Genomic DNA, 18,119 nt, shown 5'->3' with positions numbered 1-18,119 from the left:
ACGCTCCTGTCACATGCTTGCTATTGTTGCATATTAGTTCTTTCTGGTGTCTTTGTGCCACTTTCCCGTTGCGTAAACGAACACATACACAGAGAGCATATCAGCTAATTCTTTATCAGTAAACATATCCACACTGACGTACATCAGTCTCAACGTAGAAGAAAGAATGCCGGTAAAACAAACCCAAAGCAGAATCTAATTTAAAGGCGCTACAGTCTGGAACCGCGTGGCCGCTACGGTCGCAGGTTCGAATCCTGCCTCGGGCATGGATGTGTGTGATGTCCTTAGGTTAGTTAGGTTTAAGTAGTTCTAAGTTCTAGGGGACTGATGACCTTCGAAGTTAAGTCCCATAGTGCTCAGAGCCATTTGAACCATTTTGCAGAATCTAATTGTACTGGATGTAAGCTCGAGGACGAACAGTAATGGTCCACCACACACGGTCGACATTTCCACTGTTGTTCCGATATTTTCGATGCGGTACACATACGGAGATTATGCGGCAAGATGGAGCCAATTTATTGTGGCGGCTTGTTCTGGCGTTGTGGTATAAGTACATAGCCCGCTGAATTCTGTCCATTTCCGTGAAGCGAACCTAATACCATTTTGTTACGCTATGTAGGCTTCCATTAGCTGGCAGTGAAATGCACTCTATCCACAAAGAGGATAATGTAGAGAGCCGACCCACGTAAGAAGATCACATGGTGTACGCTTTCGCAAGACCTCTATTCTGGGTTTTCTAGCTTCATGCACCGACGAAATTCCTGGCTCTGAATGTCGACATTTCTTTTTGTTTCAGATTTAACGACGCTCTCACACCTCTCATACATCAAAGAAACGTCAGCTGCAGCTAAAGCAACAGAAGCAGGACCCTGGAGTTTCAGTACATACGCATAGGTGATTAAGACATTATGGCAAGCCTAAAACTGCGCAGGACATACGCTGCAGAAACGGACACGTACTCCAGCCGTATGGCTGATCAAGAAAACCCTTAGAGAAGAGTACGAAGGCTGATGGGTCTACGAGAGGCAGTCCTAACGGCAGACTTCGTTGTCTGCACACGAGGTCAGTCCCCGCAGTGACGAATGGCAGAGAAGTCGGAGAGCGGCGTCTCTGAGGTGGTGGTAAACACCAGCTTCGATGACTGCATATCCAAGTACCGCGACTTCTTTCTACCCAATGGTGAGTCTGTACAGTACTTACTTTCTGTAGAGTGTCCTCTAAGTGTTCTGTTTTATTATTATGAATCCCATGTATTAGCCGCATTTAGCATTTCTGTTCAACCTATAAGTAGTTCCTACCAGTGTCCTCCATAGTGGCAAATGGCTAGTGCTTGTGTTACGGCAGTAGCTCAGAATGCTTTATAGTGTAAGCGACAATTTTGTTGTCAAAGATGACAAAGATTTCGGCCCATATTTCTTTGGTTTCGGTAATGTGTACAGTCTTTGTTTCTCACAGTACTAATAAATGTATTAAAATATAGCCTGCATCTCGTGGTCGTGCGGTAGCGTTCTCGCTTCCCACGCCCGGGTTCCCGGGTTCGATTCCCGGCGGGGTCAGGGATTTTCTCTGCCTCGTGATGGCTGGGTGTTGTGTGCTGTCCTTAGGTTAGTTAGGTTTAAGTAGTTCTAAGTTCTAGGGGACTGATGACCATAGATGTTAAGTCCCATAGTGCTCAGAGCCATTTGAACCATTATTAAAATATAGTTAACGTAAAAGTAACATGTGTAAATATAGACAATATGAAGTCCATTATATTTTCGTTTAATAGTTGCATTGTCTCTGGACAGGGATATCTGTAAAATTATCGATAAAATGTAAGCTTTTTGGGTAATTTCCAAGAATGATTGCCTATCGAAGTCGCGGGGTCCAAACGATACATATCGAACGTGAAATCCTAAATCGATCACGCGACTCTGGTAACGGACGTTTTGAGTATGTTTACGGTGGTCATTACAGCAATGACAAAAGAAGGTCCTCACAAAACTACTAATAATTACAAAGGAGATGACTTACCTTACTCGTCGTCGGTGTTGTCGTCACGTGAAAGTCCATGTGATGTGTACGCTTCGGGAACAATTCCCTTTTTGCCAGTAATTCGCGGAGGTATCTAATTTAGAGCAACTAAGGGAAGGACGGAAAACAGATAAAAATGACGATCACAAATAATTGATCATAACGCGCGTCACCTCAGTCGCGTGATCGATTTAGGATTGCACGTTCAATATGTATCGTTTGACACCCAACGACTTCGATAGGCAATCATTCTTGGAAATTACCGCCTTTTGGGTCGGTTTGCTCGTTTAGAATACCACTCGGATCTTTTTCATGTGAGTAAAAATTTCTGTTTCCTCATGAACGTTTAGATTTTTACCTTTATTAGTCGTATGTAGAACTGTGATGCATTGTACCATGGCTGTTGATTAGCGGTTTTGCCGCTGTTCATGTACTCTCGGAAACTCATTTTAAAATTTCTCCCTCTTTGACCGATGTATAATTTTTTAGCAGTCTTTATTCCAAACTCCTGATCTGGAAAACTTTGTTGGATATTCAACTGAAATTTACGATCGTGTTATTACTATGTTCTCTGTCAAGTTTTTAGATTTGCTTTTCGTAGAGCGTGTTGGATTTTATCTGATATTTGTTACCGGGATGGTAAAACAATATTTTTGACTCACTCTTTATTTTGAGTTCCTTAAGTATAATTTCGTCTTTCTACGTAGTTGTACTCGTTTTGTTTATTTTGGAAAGAACTCTCTTGGCAATTGTACAATTGTAGATTTATATCCATGGTTGTGTGCTGTAGTTTTAAGTGTGGCTATTTTTGATTTGCTGTTGTCTTGACTTAGTGGACATTTATAATTCTGTTAATTCAAGATCGAAAATAGGTTTCATTGTCACTTAACTGATTGTGGATCACAGTGTTTGTATTGTAAGTTTTCTGAAAATGCTGAAGTTATGTGCTGTATTTTCTTTCCGAAAACTAGGCTTTGTTGTTCACGTTGTACCTATTTCCTCCTTAGTTCCACTGATTAGGAATAAACGGTGATCGACATATCTTAGGTAGCAATGTCTATTATTGTTCCAATATATGTGACGATTGAAGAATTCAGTTTCAGTTGTGCTGGTGAAAATATTTGCTAGACAATCAGCAAGACAATTTCCCAGTGAAAGGTCTTTGTCTTGTCCAGGATTCTGGTTGCTAAAAACAAAATAGTTACGCAATAATGTAGATTTAAGTACTGAGATATATCCATCTTCTTCCACTCTCCCAAACTGCCAATGTCTCCAAAGATTTTCTTCGATAATATGGTTCGTTTCATCGAGTTTGGCGTGTTTTGACAACAAAATTGGCAGTTGTTATAAAGCATGATTTGCCTGATTTATATTAATATGAGAATATTCTAAAAACCATATGAAATTGACACAACGTATGCAAAAGCTGCGAATTAAACCAGGTGGTGCTGAGAGAATTAGATTAGGAAATGAGACACTTAAAGTAGTAGATGAGTTTTGTTAGTGGGGCACCAAAATAACTGAGGATGGTAGAAGTAGAGAGGATGTAAAATACAGACTGACGATAGCAAGTAAAGCATTCCTGAAGAAGAGAAATTTGTTAACATTGAGCATAGGAAGTCTTTTCTGAAAGTATATGTATGGAGTGTAGCCATGTATAGATGTGAAGTATGGACGAAAAACAGTTTTAACAAGAAGAGATATGGTCTTACAGAGAAATGCTGAAGATCAGATGGGTAGATAACGTAGCTAATGAACAGGTGCTGAATAGAATTGTGTAGAAGAGGAATTCTATGCACAACTTGACTAGAAGAAGGGGTCGTGTTGTGGGTTGGCAGGAGAGCCAACACCGGGTACTAGAGGAAGCCGAAAGGCACGCGATTTAGCTCAGGCAGGTTGGCGTGAGGTCTGGAACAGGTCAAGGAAAATAGACTTTAGAAAAACGGACGTAGCTGATGGAATACTTAACTTTAATCCATTAATGATGAGCGTCGCTCTTGACGGTACATGATTACAGTATCAATAGTAACTGGTACTGGCGCCTTGCTAGGTCGTAGCAAATGACGTGGCTGAAGGCTATGCTAACTATCGTCTCGGCAAATGAGAGCGTATTTTTTCAGTGAACCATCGCTAGCAAAGTCGGTTGTACAACTGGGGCGAGTGCTAGGAAGTCTCTCTAGACCTGCCGTGTGGCGGCGCTCGGTCTGCAATCACTGATACTGGCGACACACGGGTCCGACGTATACTAACGGACCGCGGCCGATTTAATGGATACCACCTAGCAAGTGTGGTGCCTGGCGGTGACACAACAGGTCGGTTAGTAGGACACGTTCTGAGGCATCAAGGTATCACCAGTTTAGTGTTGGAGGGAAGTGTCGAGGGTAGAAATCGGAGACCAAGAGATGACTACATTAAGCAGATTCAGAAGGATGTTGGTTTCAGTAGATAGAAATGAAGAGGCTTTCACATGATCGAGTTGCTTGGAGAGTTGCATCAAACCAGTCATTGGGCTGAAGACCACCACCACACAACAACAACGTGAAAAAGTTTGTACGATGGCTTAAAAGTAAAATATTAGTAAGTTTCAAACAGTCTAACACATCCGAACGCTTGTAGTATTTATTATGGACTATTTTATGAATTTTCTATGGCCCCACTGATGATGAACATGTGCTCGATACCGGTCTGTTAAATTAAGAAATTGCAGAATGTCACAGGAGGCGTGGTCAGTATTAATGGATATGGCAGGAGCGACGATTGGAAGCATAAGAATCAACTAAACATATATTCTTAAATGTATGCCTTAAGGGTTATGAGCATTTCGTCATTTTTGAAACTGTGAAACTGCTCTATTCTACTACAAACTCTTTGCTTCAAATTTTTTCAGAGATCGTGTTATGCACCAAAAAAAGACAAAAATGTGCAGTAAACTGAGCTCTAAACTGCATGTCTTAAGAGCTATGAGTACTTATTCATCTTCACCGATGTAGAACACACTTCTTCTACTGAACAGGTGTCCCCATAGCTCTTAAGGTATGCCTTTAGAACCCATATTTAGTAGATAAGCGTTTCTTTTTCTGGTTCATAATACTTCTCTCAGAATATGAAAACCATAGAGCTTGCCGTAGAAGAGGTTTGCTTCACAGGATAGAAAAGCTCGTTGCTTTCAAGGCACATGTTTATTAGAATTTCTTGCTTCGAATGATCGTTCCTGTCATAACTCTGAATGTTGACAGTTACTCATGGGACAGCCTGTATGAAAAGCAAGCAGATTTGTCTTTATGTACAATACAAATGTCGTTTATGAACTACATTAAAGCCGTATGACACCATGAATTCAAAACGTTTGCTAATCTATCTGACAAGATAAATGGAGTTCTACTATCCTACCAGAAGACATTGTCTAAAATAACAACTAACAAAGAAAGAATATGCTTAGTATAAAATCCTTAAAGACATCGCAAACTGTGTTCAAATCAACAGCAAGTCATCTTCGTACTTCTTTTTCCTCCTATGCCAACCTCTTCATCTGAGAGTACACTTGCAATCTACGTCCTCTGTTTGCTGGATGTATTCTAGTCTCTGCTTTCCTCTACAGTTTTTGCCCTCTACAGCTCACTCCGGCACCATGGAAATCATTCCCTGATGTCCTAATATATGTCCTGTCATCCTGTCGCTTCTGCCTTATCAGTCCACCTAATTTTCAACATTCGTCGGTAGCACCACATTTCAAATGCTTCGTTTCTCTTCTGTTCCGATTTTCTCACAGTCCATGTTTCACTACCAAACAATGCTGTACTCCAACCTCATTGTCTCAGAAATTTCATCCCCAAATTAGGGCCTATGTTTCACACTAGTAGACTTCTCTTACTCAAGAATGCTCTTTTTGCATTTGCTAGTTTGCTTTTGATGTCCTCCTTACTCCATCCGTCAACGGCTATTTCACTGCCTAGTTAGCAGAATTCCTTAACTTCATTTACCAGCAATCCTGATGTTAAGTTTCTCGCTGTGCTCATTTCTGCTACTTCTCATTACTTTCGTCATTCTTCGATTTACTCTCAGTCTGTATTCTGTCCACATTGGACTGTTCATTCTATTCAGCAGAGCATGTAATTCTTCTTCACTTACACTGAGGATAGGAATGTCATCAGCAAGTCATATCATTGATATTCTTTCACCTTAATTTTTAATTCTACTCCTGAACGTTTCTTTTATTTCCATCATTGCTTCATAGATGTACAGATTAAACTATAGTGGCTAAACACTAACATCCTTGCCTTATGCCCTTCTTAATTCTAGCTCTTCGTTTTTGGTCGTCCACTCTCATTATTCCCTCTTGGCTCTTGAACGCATTGTGTATTACCCATCTCTCCCCATGGCTTACCCCTACTTTTCTCAGAATTTCGAACATCTTGAATCATTTTACAGTGTCGATCGCTTTTTCCCGTTCGATGAATCCTATGAATACGCCTTGATTTTTCTTTTGTTTTGCTTCCATTATCAACCGCAACGTCTGTATTACTTCTCTGTGCCTTTACCTTTCCTAAAGCCGAACTGATCGTCATCAAACACATCCTCAATTTTATTTTCTATTCTTCTGTATATTATTCTTGTAATCAACTTGGATGCATTTGTTGTTACGCTGATTGTGCGATAATTATCGCACTTGTCACCTCTTGCAGTTTTCGGAATTGTGTGGATGACATTTTTCCGGAAGTCTGATTGTATGTCGCTGGACTCATACATTATACACACCAATGTGGATAGTCGTTTTGTTCCCACTTCCTCCAATGATTTTAGAAATTCTGATGGAATGTTATCTACCCCTTTTGCCTTATTTTATCTTAAGTCCTCCAAAGCTCTCTTAAATTCTGATTCTGACTCTGGGTCCCCTAAGTCTTCTAAATCGACTCCTCTTCCTTCTTCTATCACATCTTACAAATCTTCACTCTTTATTTAACAGTGGAAATCCCGTTGCACTCTTAATGTTACCACCTTTGCTTTTAATTTCACCGAAGATTGTTTTGACTTTCCTATATACTGAGATAGTCCTTCAAACAGTCATTTTCGATATCTTCACGTTTCTAGTGCTGCCATTTCGTCTTAGCTTCCCTACACTCCATGTTTACTTATTATGTATTCCTGAATTTCTCTGAACATTTTTGTACTTCCTTCTTTCATAGTTCAACCGAAGCATTTCTTTTGTTACCCATAGTTTCTTCGCTGTTGCCTTTTGTGTAACTATGTTTTTCTTTCCAACTTCTGTGATTGCCCTTTTTAGAGATGCACATTTCTATTCAAGTGTGCTGCCTACTGCGCTATTTCTTGTTGTTTATCAATAGCCTTAGAGAGCTTCAAGCGTACCTCGTCATTCCTCCGTATCCCACTTTGCATATTGATTCTTCCTGACTAATCTCTTAAAGTACAGCCTAGTCTTCATCACTACTACTCTGTAATCTGAGTCTTCGTCTACTCCTACTCAATCAAATATCTGATTTCGAAATCTCTGCCTGACCAGGATGTAATGTAACTTAAATCTTACTGTCTCACCTGGCCTTTCCTAAGTTTACCTCCTCCTCTAGTGATTTTTAAACAGAATTTCGCTACTACTAGCTGAAATTTATACAGAACTCAATTAGTCTTTCTCCTCTGTCATTCCTCGTCGCAAGCCCATATTCTCCTGTAACATTTCCTTCTGCTCCTTCCCCTACAACTGCACTCCATACCCCCAGGACTATTAGATTTTCATAATGTATTATCCTTTCAGTATCCCCATATACTTTCTCTACCTCTTCATTTTCAGCTAGCGAGGTCGGCGTGTATATATGAACTATCGTTGTCTGTGTTGGTTTGCTGTCGATTCTGATAAGAATAACTCTATCACTGAACAGTTCGCAGAAACTCACTCTCTGTCCTACCTTCGTATGCATAACGCATCCTACTCCCTTTATATCGTTTTCTGCTGCTGTTGATATTACCCTGTTCTCATCTGACCACCAATCCTTGTCTTCTTTCTATTTCTCTTCACTGACCCCTATTATACTGTATCTAGATTGAGCCTTTGCATTTCCCTTTTCAGATTTTGAGCTTCCTTACCACTTTCAAGATTCTGACATCCGACTCGTTGAATGTTATTCTTTTGTTGGTAATTCAATCTTTTTCTCATGGTCACCTCCCCTTTGGCTATCCCCTCCCAGAAATACGCATGGCGGATTGTTCTGGAACCTTTTTCCAATGGTGAGATCATCATGGCACCTTTTCAATTAAAAGCCACATTTCCTGTGCATAAACGGTGTGTATCTAATGCAGCTGATTCCATTGCCTTCTGTATCCTCATGACGTTGATCATTGCTGACTCTTTCGCCTTTAGAGGTAGATTCCCACCCTAAGGACAAGAGACTGCCCAGAACCTCTGTCCGCTGTGCCATGCTCTTCGGCCGCCAATGCTGATTACTAAACAAAACTTATGCGGTTGCGATTGCGGGTCCGAGGACGTATTAATTACTAATCAAAGACACCACCCCTTGAGTACAGGTGCTTCGTATGTAGCAAGACGAATAAAACACTAAAGTAGAGTGACTACAGTGAAATAAGTAATCTTAGAAAAATACAAGAAGACTGGATATTTGAATACTAAATTGTATCCAACATACCTAGAAATAGGCAATATTTAACATTGCAATGAACATTGTCGCCATATATAACAGAAATCAATACAAAACGATTAGGCATTGAAGCAGCAAGGAAATTAAAGGATTTGTTCGTACTTGACGTACACTTTTAAGTTTGAGGATAGCTGTGCAGTCACTTTCAAAACACTCCATGCAAGCTGTTGAATATATGATCAAGAATATACGAAAGTAGTTCTGCTGAATCAGTAAAACATATGTATTCAACTCAATATACCTTAAAGGTTAAATTTTCGTGAAAAGCGGATGTGGCCTCAACCTGATAAAAAGGGAGAATAGTGTCACAGCATTTTCAGATTTTTGTTTGGGCAAGATCGTGGGAAGAAATATAAGTCTGCAAACCTTTTAGAAGCAAGTTTTGACATCCTTGGACGCTGTGATTTGTATCTTTGCTTTGAAAGGAACATGTGAACGTGTTACATAGCGATTGTTGGGTTGAACCAAGAGTGAGGGGTGAACCAATTTTCCAGAATTTGCTGTCTTGTTGAATCCCATAGCCATTGTATAATGTACAAAGTAAAAACTACGGTGCCTCTTCTAATACACAACACTGGTGTGAACGTTGTTTCCTTTTCTGATGGTGCTATATTGCTGAGCACTCATGTCAGTTATCTATTTCTGCTCCGATCGGTTTTAATAAAAGCAGAATGGTGTTCCATGTAGCAGTAAAATCGAATGAAGGCCTGATTTAAAACACTGTGACAAAATATCCTATACAGCATAACTGTTTTCCGTTTCATTTCCTTCCTCTGTATTGCCTGACATGGCTATCACGCTGTGTTTATTGTTACCAATTGTTTTCTGAGATCCAGATTTCTCTTTTCGCTTTAGCAATGTCAGCGAATGCAGAATAGTTTCAGCAGACTTAACATTTCGTCATGTATTGGCCATGTTTTTTGCATGAGTGACGGCTCAATTATGCCTGCTCTTAATTACTTCACCGGCAACGCAATTCACACTATAAAAGTAGCCATGACAACCCGGAACCATAGCATTAGCCGCCCATGAAATCAAAGGTACTCAGAAGACTGCAGCCAGTCTGCTGTCGTGTCTTCCCAGTGACCTTATAGCGTACAGCGTGGGTGATCGAGCGTCGCGCTGCGAAAGCTGGAATATATCCAGCTGGTGCAGAGCAATAACGCCACTTATAGAGATGGGGCCCCTCCACGCCCGCACCAACGTGGTGACCAAACCAAAAGTTCTACTGTCACCTCCGTAAACATGTTAGTTATCTAGTAGGTGGATCACAGGATGCTGGGCTGTGATGTTGTCCGTGCGTCTGGGTGAGGCTATGCATTAATACGGTCCATCAGGTGATATATAGTGGACGAAACGCGAGTGAGGGTAGCGATTTGAAGAGCAGAGGGAAAAAAGTGCCATGGCTCGTGCCGTGGGAAAAAAACCTCTGCGACAGTGGGATGGGTAGTAAGAGCAGTAGTGGCTTACTAGCTGCGATAGTTCATGCAAGGTTGGATTTGTTAGTATAGGTATCATGCATCATTACCGTGACAGGCGATGGCAATGTGTCCCAGTTGCTGCGGCTGCTACTTTCCTGGAACAATCAAGATCGTTATACAGTAGTGGGAGATCGGCCATAGATCATCTCACTGTGTGGGGGATGTGTGGAGCTAGTTTGCATGCAGTGTACGGTACGGCTTCCCTGTATGGTGCCAGTTATTCGGCAGTGTATTTCAGCTGGATATCCAGTAAATGCGTCTGATTAACAGGGGCTCGCCTGTGCCGTTATGTTTGCGTAAGCTTGGCCATAGATGTTATGTCCTTGCTAGTATTTCTTTTGGTCTTTTATGTTTCCATCTATGGTTGTGGTCGTAGTTCCCCAGATTCAGAATAAACGGGTTCTGCGAATGTCTGGAGTTTCTGTATAGTCTTGTGGTGAGTTTGTGGATTACCTCCGTGAGAGTCTCAAGTCGGTATTCCCGGTGAAGGTCCGCGATGCGTGTGTATCGTGGAGCATTGCTTATGATTTTGAGTACCTTGTTTTGTACGAGCTGCAGACGTCGCAGGCGTGTAGGCGCAGCGTATCCCCAGACGGGAGCTGCGTACGTCATCAGGGGTCGGATAAGTGTCATGAACATGGACCTCGACACCCTTCTGTTCAGTGTGCTACGCCTGTTGAGCATAGGACAGAGCTGTTTGAGCCTCGCGCTAGCTCGGTTGGTCAAGTGTTGTATGTGGTCCCCCCAGAGTAATTTCCGGTCCAGCCAGACACCGAGGTATTTGACTTTCTCGCGGAAGCGTATTGGACGTGCATGTAGAGTTATTGGTCTGCAGTAGCGGTGTTTGCGCAGTTGCTTCGGTCTTCTCGTGAACAGAACGGCTTCGCACTTGTCGACGTTTACTCTAACACGCCATTTCTCCAACCAAGGCTCGGCCACTCTGAGTGCAGTCTGTAGGCGTGACGTAATGTTTGATGGTTTCCAATCTTGCGCAAGGATGGCTGTGTCATCCGCGTAGATTGCCATCATTGTGTTGTGTGTGGTTGGGAGATCGTTTATGTAGAGGTTAAACAGTAGGGGCCCTAGGATGCTTCCCTGGGGTACTCCCGCGTGTATACCGTATCGTGTTGACTGTTTTCCCAGCACGTCAGTGTTGAAACTCCTGTCTGTGAGGTATGAGTGTATTAGACGCAGCAGCCCGTCGGGGAATCCCGCGTCGCTGAGTTTGCGGATGAGGCCGTTGTGCCATAGACGGTCGAAAGCCTTTTCGATGTCCAGGAACACAGCCCCTGTAGCTTTGTTTATGTTGAAGCCATGTGTTATGTGTTCAACGACTCGTAGGAGTTGTTGTGTTGTGGAGTGGTGATTTCTGAAGCCGAATTGCTCCGGTCTCAGGATGTCATTTGTTATGCAGTGCCTAGTGATGCGTTTGAGAATCACCTTCTCAACAATCTTACTGAGCGAGCTCAGAAGGCTGATGGGTCGGTAATTTTGTGGGAGGCTGTGGTCTTTCCCCGGCTTCCTGAACATCAGGACCTTGGCCGTCTTCCAAAAGGCGGGGAAGTGTTGGTGTTTTAGTATGGCATTCGTTATGTGTGTTAGGTACTCAGTTGCTTTATCCGTGAACTCCTGGAGGACACGGTTTTGAATGCCATCATGACCAGGGGCTTTCCTAGCAGCGGAATGCATTATAGCCCAGGAGACTTCGGCTGTAATAACGCCACGCCATCTCACGGATCGGTTAAGGGCGCTGCCTGGCTGGTACCGGAGTACATCGGCACCGCTAGCAGTGGCGCAGGTAGTGTAGCTGTCACCGGAGGCGATATTTTACTCTGCGCAAACCACTAAGTATTTTTTTCCTAAGAAAATCTTCACCTGACCAGTTCTCTTATTCGCCACTGTTAGTTTGCCGTATCTGAATGCGCCAATAAAGTAGAAAATGATTTTAACGAAAGTAACTGGAAGTCTGGAGCTCTTATCTGTTACCAAACTTCCAGTTCCTCACTCTAAACCGATCATCCCATCTACTATTTTAAGTTACTCAAGAAGTGCAATATGCCAAAGCTTAAATGATGGTGCTATTAATTAGAGTTATTGTTTGGATGTTATAAGTACTTAATTGTGTTCAGAATGAACCTGTGAGGACGGGGCGTGAGTCGTACTTGGGTAGCTCAGACGGTAGAGCCCTTGCCCGCGAAAGGTCAAGGTCCCGAGTTCGAGTCTCGGTCCGGCACGCAGTTTTAACCTGCCAGGAAGTTTCAGTTATTGTATTCTTTGATAATAGGAACCCTTAAAGTTAAAGTTCGTACAGAGAGGTAACACGGTAGAATTCAATTTTTAGAACCAAACGTTGTTACTGTGTGTGGCAGATAAAACACAGTGACAGCTTAAATATTTACGCAATTATGTCTCCCAATCTATGGTAATAATATCGTTTTTACGATAAAAAACTGTTATGAAACGATATAACTACACTATACATGAAAAAACTGATAACTTCAATCAAAAACGTTTTGTTTTTACGAACTTCCAAACGGATAAAAAATATTTCTCTTCATGCTTAGTAACGGGAAAGCTCTCCAGTTCACTGCTTCCACGAAACGTCATAAAATAACTTAAGGAACATTGAATTCACTTTTGCCACAATCATTACTCAATATGTTAAAAGAATTTCTGTCTCATTAATAGCCTTGTACTTAGCATTAGAAAAATCATTTTTGTTACTTCACTGCTGCAAACTGCCGAGTCATTACGTCTTTAAAATACCAGCCAGTTGGTGCTGTTAGTAGAAGCTCAGAGGATTTGCAGCTGATGGGTGAGCCGGGCAACGAGAGGTGCAGAAGGAGTGTGACATGGACTCAGCCACTCACAGTAACGGGCTATGCAAGATGCCTCGGCTTAGTCGAAATAGTACTTCACAAGAGTAAATACCTATCACGACTAGTTGCTTTACATATACCGACCCTGCTGTTGACTTTGACCTCCCAGATATAGTTATTGACCTTCTTTCCGTGTCCCACTTACGACAAACACGGCTTTGTTTGCGAATTGCACATCCGTATCAGGTGAAGAGAGAAAAGAGCCAAAATTAAAATTTTATGTGACACCTCTTTCAATGATAAATGGATAAAACTCGTTGAGTCAGCTTTGTCCCATAGTAGCTCGTTCTGAGATACAAAAATATTAGATGAATACAAGGTTTGTTACCTTTTGCGTCCTTATAACACAATACACTGTACGTAGCCATTCTTGAAGTCATACCGGTAAAGCAGGTTTGGTGGTAAATATTCTGGGGTTCATGACCACCGCTACGCCATTGATAATCTGAGGTTCTAGCTAGGATCAAATCGGTAAAGCCCCGCTGTCTCACGACTGGGAGATGTTTCAGTTGTTACAAATTGCAAAGAGCATCTGTCAGGAAGCTGTAAACTGAAGCGTCGTGGTCTCTATGGTAAAGGGATGAAAACGAACAAAATTTTCTAATTGAATGAGGGGGGGGGGGGCGGACGGGTGACGAATTGCAAACCAGTTTCTGTATGGATTCTCTGTTATCGCTACACAAAATGAAGCTTTACATTAAACAGGCAGTTTCTAGCGTGGGTGTTAAAGCTGTAGTCTGAACAGACACGTTAGAATAATTTTTAATTTTAGAATCAGACATTGCCAGTATAAAAATTGTGAGGTGGCACCAGCCAGTGTAGTATGCGTACTGGCTCCGTGACTGGGTACATGTAATAATTTTCATTTGCGTCTTCTGTATTCTTCCTGCTGAAAACCAGAAAGTAGTAGCAGTGTCGCTGGAAAGCACGAGTGGATGTAATGTGAAGTTCGCAAAATGTATTGCCCTCATGCCAGTGAGAAATGGATATTCTTGTTAAAGGAGTTCTTGCATCTAATATACAGGCTTCAACCAAAATATCTGGTTAGCTTCTATAGTCGCAGCGATTAAATCAGAAAGCTAAAGCAATCCTCACGTTTTTAACAAAGCTGTATATAGGCCCTGCATGTCACCAAACTACACCACCTTTCCCAGTTGTGACAGTGGAATTTGTTTATGCCAAAAAGGTGTTTAACATTTAATTAAAATCTTTGAAATGTGTCCCGAGCATTCACTGCTGTTTCTACGAACCTCATTAACAGAAGAACTTCTTAGCATTAAGGTTAATAGCACCACTACTGGAGGGTCAAAACACAAACATATACTTTACCACATACTCCATGAGATCTATATCTTGCTCTGTGTAACAGATACGTTTCATTAAGGAAAATGAATAGAAACTTGAAGATAGAACAGATTTCTGGATACATCTAAGTCGTTTATTATTATACGTTCAGCGTAAGCATGTGTCGAATGGAATGTGTGTAATCATAACTATAGACAGTAATAGAAATCAAACCAATTTTGTAAGGTTAGAGGAAGGGGAAGATGGATAGGGTTTAATGTACCGTGTACCGTCGACGACCCACTTCATTAAAGACAAAGGCAAGGTTGTCTATCTACAGAGAATTTGGGAGACATGCACGTGGCACGTAACGCATCTCACTGAAAATCACATCAGTGGAAAAATCTTCTTCAAAAAGGAAATCTCCACAAGATGGTAGTCTTTTTCATTACGAGCATGTCCCTTATGGTGGCCGTACATTCTGAAAACAAAACGGAGACTTAGTTTCAACGCGTTTACGCTCCAAACTCCAATTCCTGCATTGTCGTTTCGTGTATTCAGCTCAGCAACATTAACTTGAAGAAGACGAAGTATGTTACGGACATTAATTTTGTTACAGAATGGATGAAAGCTGGCCATGGAAGTATTGGAAGAGTAAAGAGTACTTATCAGTGTGAAGTAACCCAAAAGAACGGATTATAAAAAGAAGCTACCGCTTTTAGGATCTGGAAATCAGAGCGGGCACGACTTTGATGTGTAACAAAAAGGTATTGGGTGTAGGAGAGGGTCCATGGATGACAGCACTGTTGTAAGCCAGAGAGTTTGTAAGTTTCGGAGACACTGTGCATTTTGTGTATGAATAGAAAATGAGAAGTCGATCACTTACTTAAAAGAGAATGCAGGATACTACGAAAGAATTTAGCCAACACAGGGTTGGCTGACAGGCTAGATTGTGATTCAATAACAAAGTACGCGGCAACAACAACAATTAAAAAGAAAAAATTAGTGCTCTACCTGTACATCTTCCGTTTGGATATCGCATTATGAACAATGTTGCGAATTTTCTAATACTCGACTCACCTAACTTAATATAGTCACAAGAGCAAGAGAGATGACCATTGTTTTGAACAAACTACACTCCTGGAAATTGAAATAAGAACACCGTGAATTCATTTTCCCCGGAAAGGGGAAACTTTATTGACACATTCCTGGGGTCAGATACATCACATGATCACACTGACAGAACCACAGGCACATAGACACAGGCAACAGAGCATGCACAATGTCGGCACTAGTACAGTGTATATCCACCTTTCGCAGCAATGCAGGCTGATATTCTCCCATGGAGACGATCGTAGAGATGCTGGATGTAGTCCTGTGGAACGGCTTGCCATGCCATTTCCACCTGGCGCCTCAGTTGGACCAGCGTTCGTGCTGAGCGTGCAGACCGCGTGAGACGACGCTTCATCCAGTCCCAAACATGCTCAATGGGGGACAGATCCGGAGATCTTGCTGGCCAGGGTAGTTGACTTACACCTTCTAGACCACGTTGGGTGGCACGGGATACATGCGGACGTGCATTGTCCTGTTGGAACAGCAAGTTCCCTTGCCGGTCTAGGAATGGTAGAACGATGGGTTCGATGACGGTTTGGATGTACCGTGCACTATTCAGTGTCTCCTCGACGATCACCAGTGGTGTACGGCCAGTGTAGGAGATCGCTCCCCACACCATGAGGCCGGGTGTTGGCCCCGTGTGCCTCGGTCGTATGCAGTCCTGATTGTGGCGCTCACCTGCACGGCGCCAAACACGCATACGACCATCATTGGCTACTAGGCAGAAGCGACTCTCATCGCTGAAGACGACACGTCTCCATTCGTCCCTCCATTCACGCCTGTCGCGACACCACTGGAGGCGGGCTGCACGATGTTGGGGCGTGAGCGGAAGACGGCCTAATGGTGTGCGGGACCGTAGCCCAGCTTCATGGAGACGGTTGCGAATGGTCCTCGCCGATACCCCAGGAGCAACAGTGTCCCTAATTTGCTGGGAAGTGGCGGTGCGGTCCCCTACGGCACTGCGTAGGATCCTACGGTCTTGGCGTGCATCCGTGCGTCGCTGCGGTCCGGTCCCAGGTCGACGGGCACGTGCACCTTCCGCCGACCACTGGCGACAACATCGATGTACTGTGGAGACCTCACGCCCCACGTGTTGAGCATTTCGGCGGTACGTCCACCCGGCCTCCCGCATGCCCACTATACGCCCTCGCTCAAAGTCCGTCAACTGCACATACGGTTCACGTCCACGCTGTCGCGTCATGCTACCAGTGTTAAAGACTGCGATGGAGCTCCGTATGCCACGGCAAACTGGCTGACACTGACGGCGGCGGTGCACAAATGCTGCGCAGCTAGCGCCATTCGACGGCCAACACCGCCGTTCCTGGTGTGTCCGCTGTGCCGTGCGTGTGATCATTGCTTGTACAGCCCTCTCGCAGTGTCCGGAGCAAGTATGGTGGGCCTGACACACCGGTGTCAATGTGTTCTTTTGTCCATTTCCAGGAGTGTAACTGGTTCAATTTCAGAAGGACGGTAAGAAGATATATTCCTGTCATTGTGCAATCAGAGCCCAGCAGGCAGAGAGGACACTTCCCAGAAGAGCCAAGGAAAGCACTGACTGATAGGCTAATGAGACACTGACTGGGTGTCGAACCCCGCTGAAGAACTACATGTAGAAACAGAAAATAAGACGGATTGTGAATAAGCAGTCGACAGAGATTAAATTCGGAATAATAATATATCATTAATATGTACTTACTACTACATAGGGACCCACAAGCTGTGTCCAAAAATATGCTGGTTTTTTGAAGAAGGTACTAGGTCATTATGAGAAGACGACAAATGTTGTTACTGTTGGTATTCTGAAATGAAGAGAAACTCACTGTTTCAAGAATATAGCTGCAAATCACCGAAGGACCTAGCTGTTACTATAAAGTTTTGCTGAGAAATTTTATATTTTCTGAAAGATGGAACATCTCGCGTGGCTATAAACTCGAGTTCGATACGAATGTTCGTAACATTTTGTTGAATAAAAATGCGCACTAGAAATACGTAGTTACAGTGATAAAGATGTCACTTCGAAAAGTTTTTGAATGGACAAAAGGTTTCAACAGTACGTTCTTGTACTCTTCTTGTTTCGTAGAGGCCAGTTAAGGATCACAAAATTCACGTATTGTGTGTGGAGCGCAGTTTGCTGTTCTCCCAGCACCTGCACGTCCTCTGGTTGTGTTGTTCCTTCCTTTCCTCTGTCCGGAGGTCAGCTGACTTTATTCTTGGTACTTTGTTCTGGAACATCACTTGCTTAAGCATTCTACTGAGGCATTTCCGATCTTTTTAATGTCTTCTCGTACCTTCCACTTCCTGCAGGTTTTATGTCGCTTCCATCAACTTTAGTGGCTTGGTGTTACTTTTCTGCACTTAAGCCGCAAGCTCAGTGGTCAGCTTCCTGAGAAGCATCCTACAGAGATGTCAGTACAAAGGTAGACGTCTGTTCCTGGTCGGGTCCGTGGTTTTTCACAGTTTTTGTAGAGATCCTGGTTTGGTCGTCTTTTATATTCATTACCTTCTGTGAAAGTGGACTGGTCACAATGTCATCCTCATTATCTTTCTCTAATGATTTCATGTTTGTGTATGAGACTCTCCTCTCCTAATTAGCACTGGACATTCTGAAGCATGTAGAGCTTCAAGGGGGTGATTGGTAGTGCTTCATTTTTTTCTGTTACGGCAGTGACACTTCTGGCTATACG

At 42.8% G+C, this 18,119-nt stretch overlaps 1 protein-coding gene across 1 annotated transcript in view; it reads left to right on the top strand.

Annotated features, from left to right (window-relative positions):
• Positions 1–799: 799 nt before the first annotated feature.
• LOC126155889 (PDF receptor-like) overlaps positions 800–18,119 on the top strand; it is a 287,262-nt gene continuing 269,942 nt past the window's right edge. Inside the window, exon 1 of the mRNA XM_049916260.1 lies at positions 800–1,179. Coding sequence (XP_049772217.1) covers positions 1,083–1,179 — 97 coding nt within the window. The 5' untranslated portion in view covers positions 800–1,082. The remainder of the gene's footprint in view (positions 1,180–18,119) is intronic.

The sequence above is a fragment of the Schistocerca cancellata genome, unplaced genomic scaffold, assembly GCF_023864275.1.
Source record: "Schistocerca cancellata isolate TAMUIC-IGC-003103 unplaced genomic scaffold, iqSchCanc2.1 HiC_scaffold_1101, whole genome shotgun sequence".
NCBI lineage: Eukaryota > Metazoa > Arthropoda > Insecta > Orthoptera > Acrididae > Schistocerca > Schistocerca cancellata.
The sequence above is the reverse complement of the archived record's forward strand: the minus strand, read 5'-3'. Positions and strand labels throughout refer to the sequence as shown.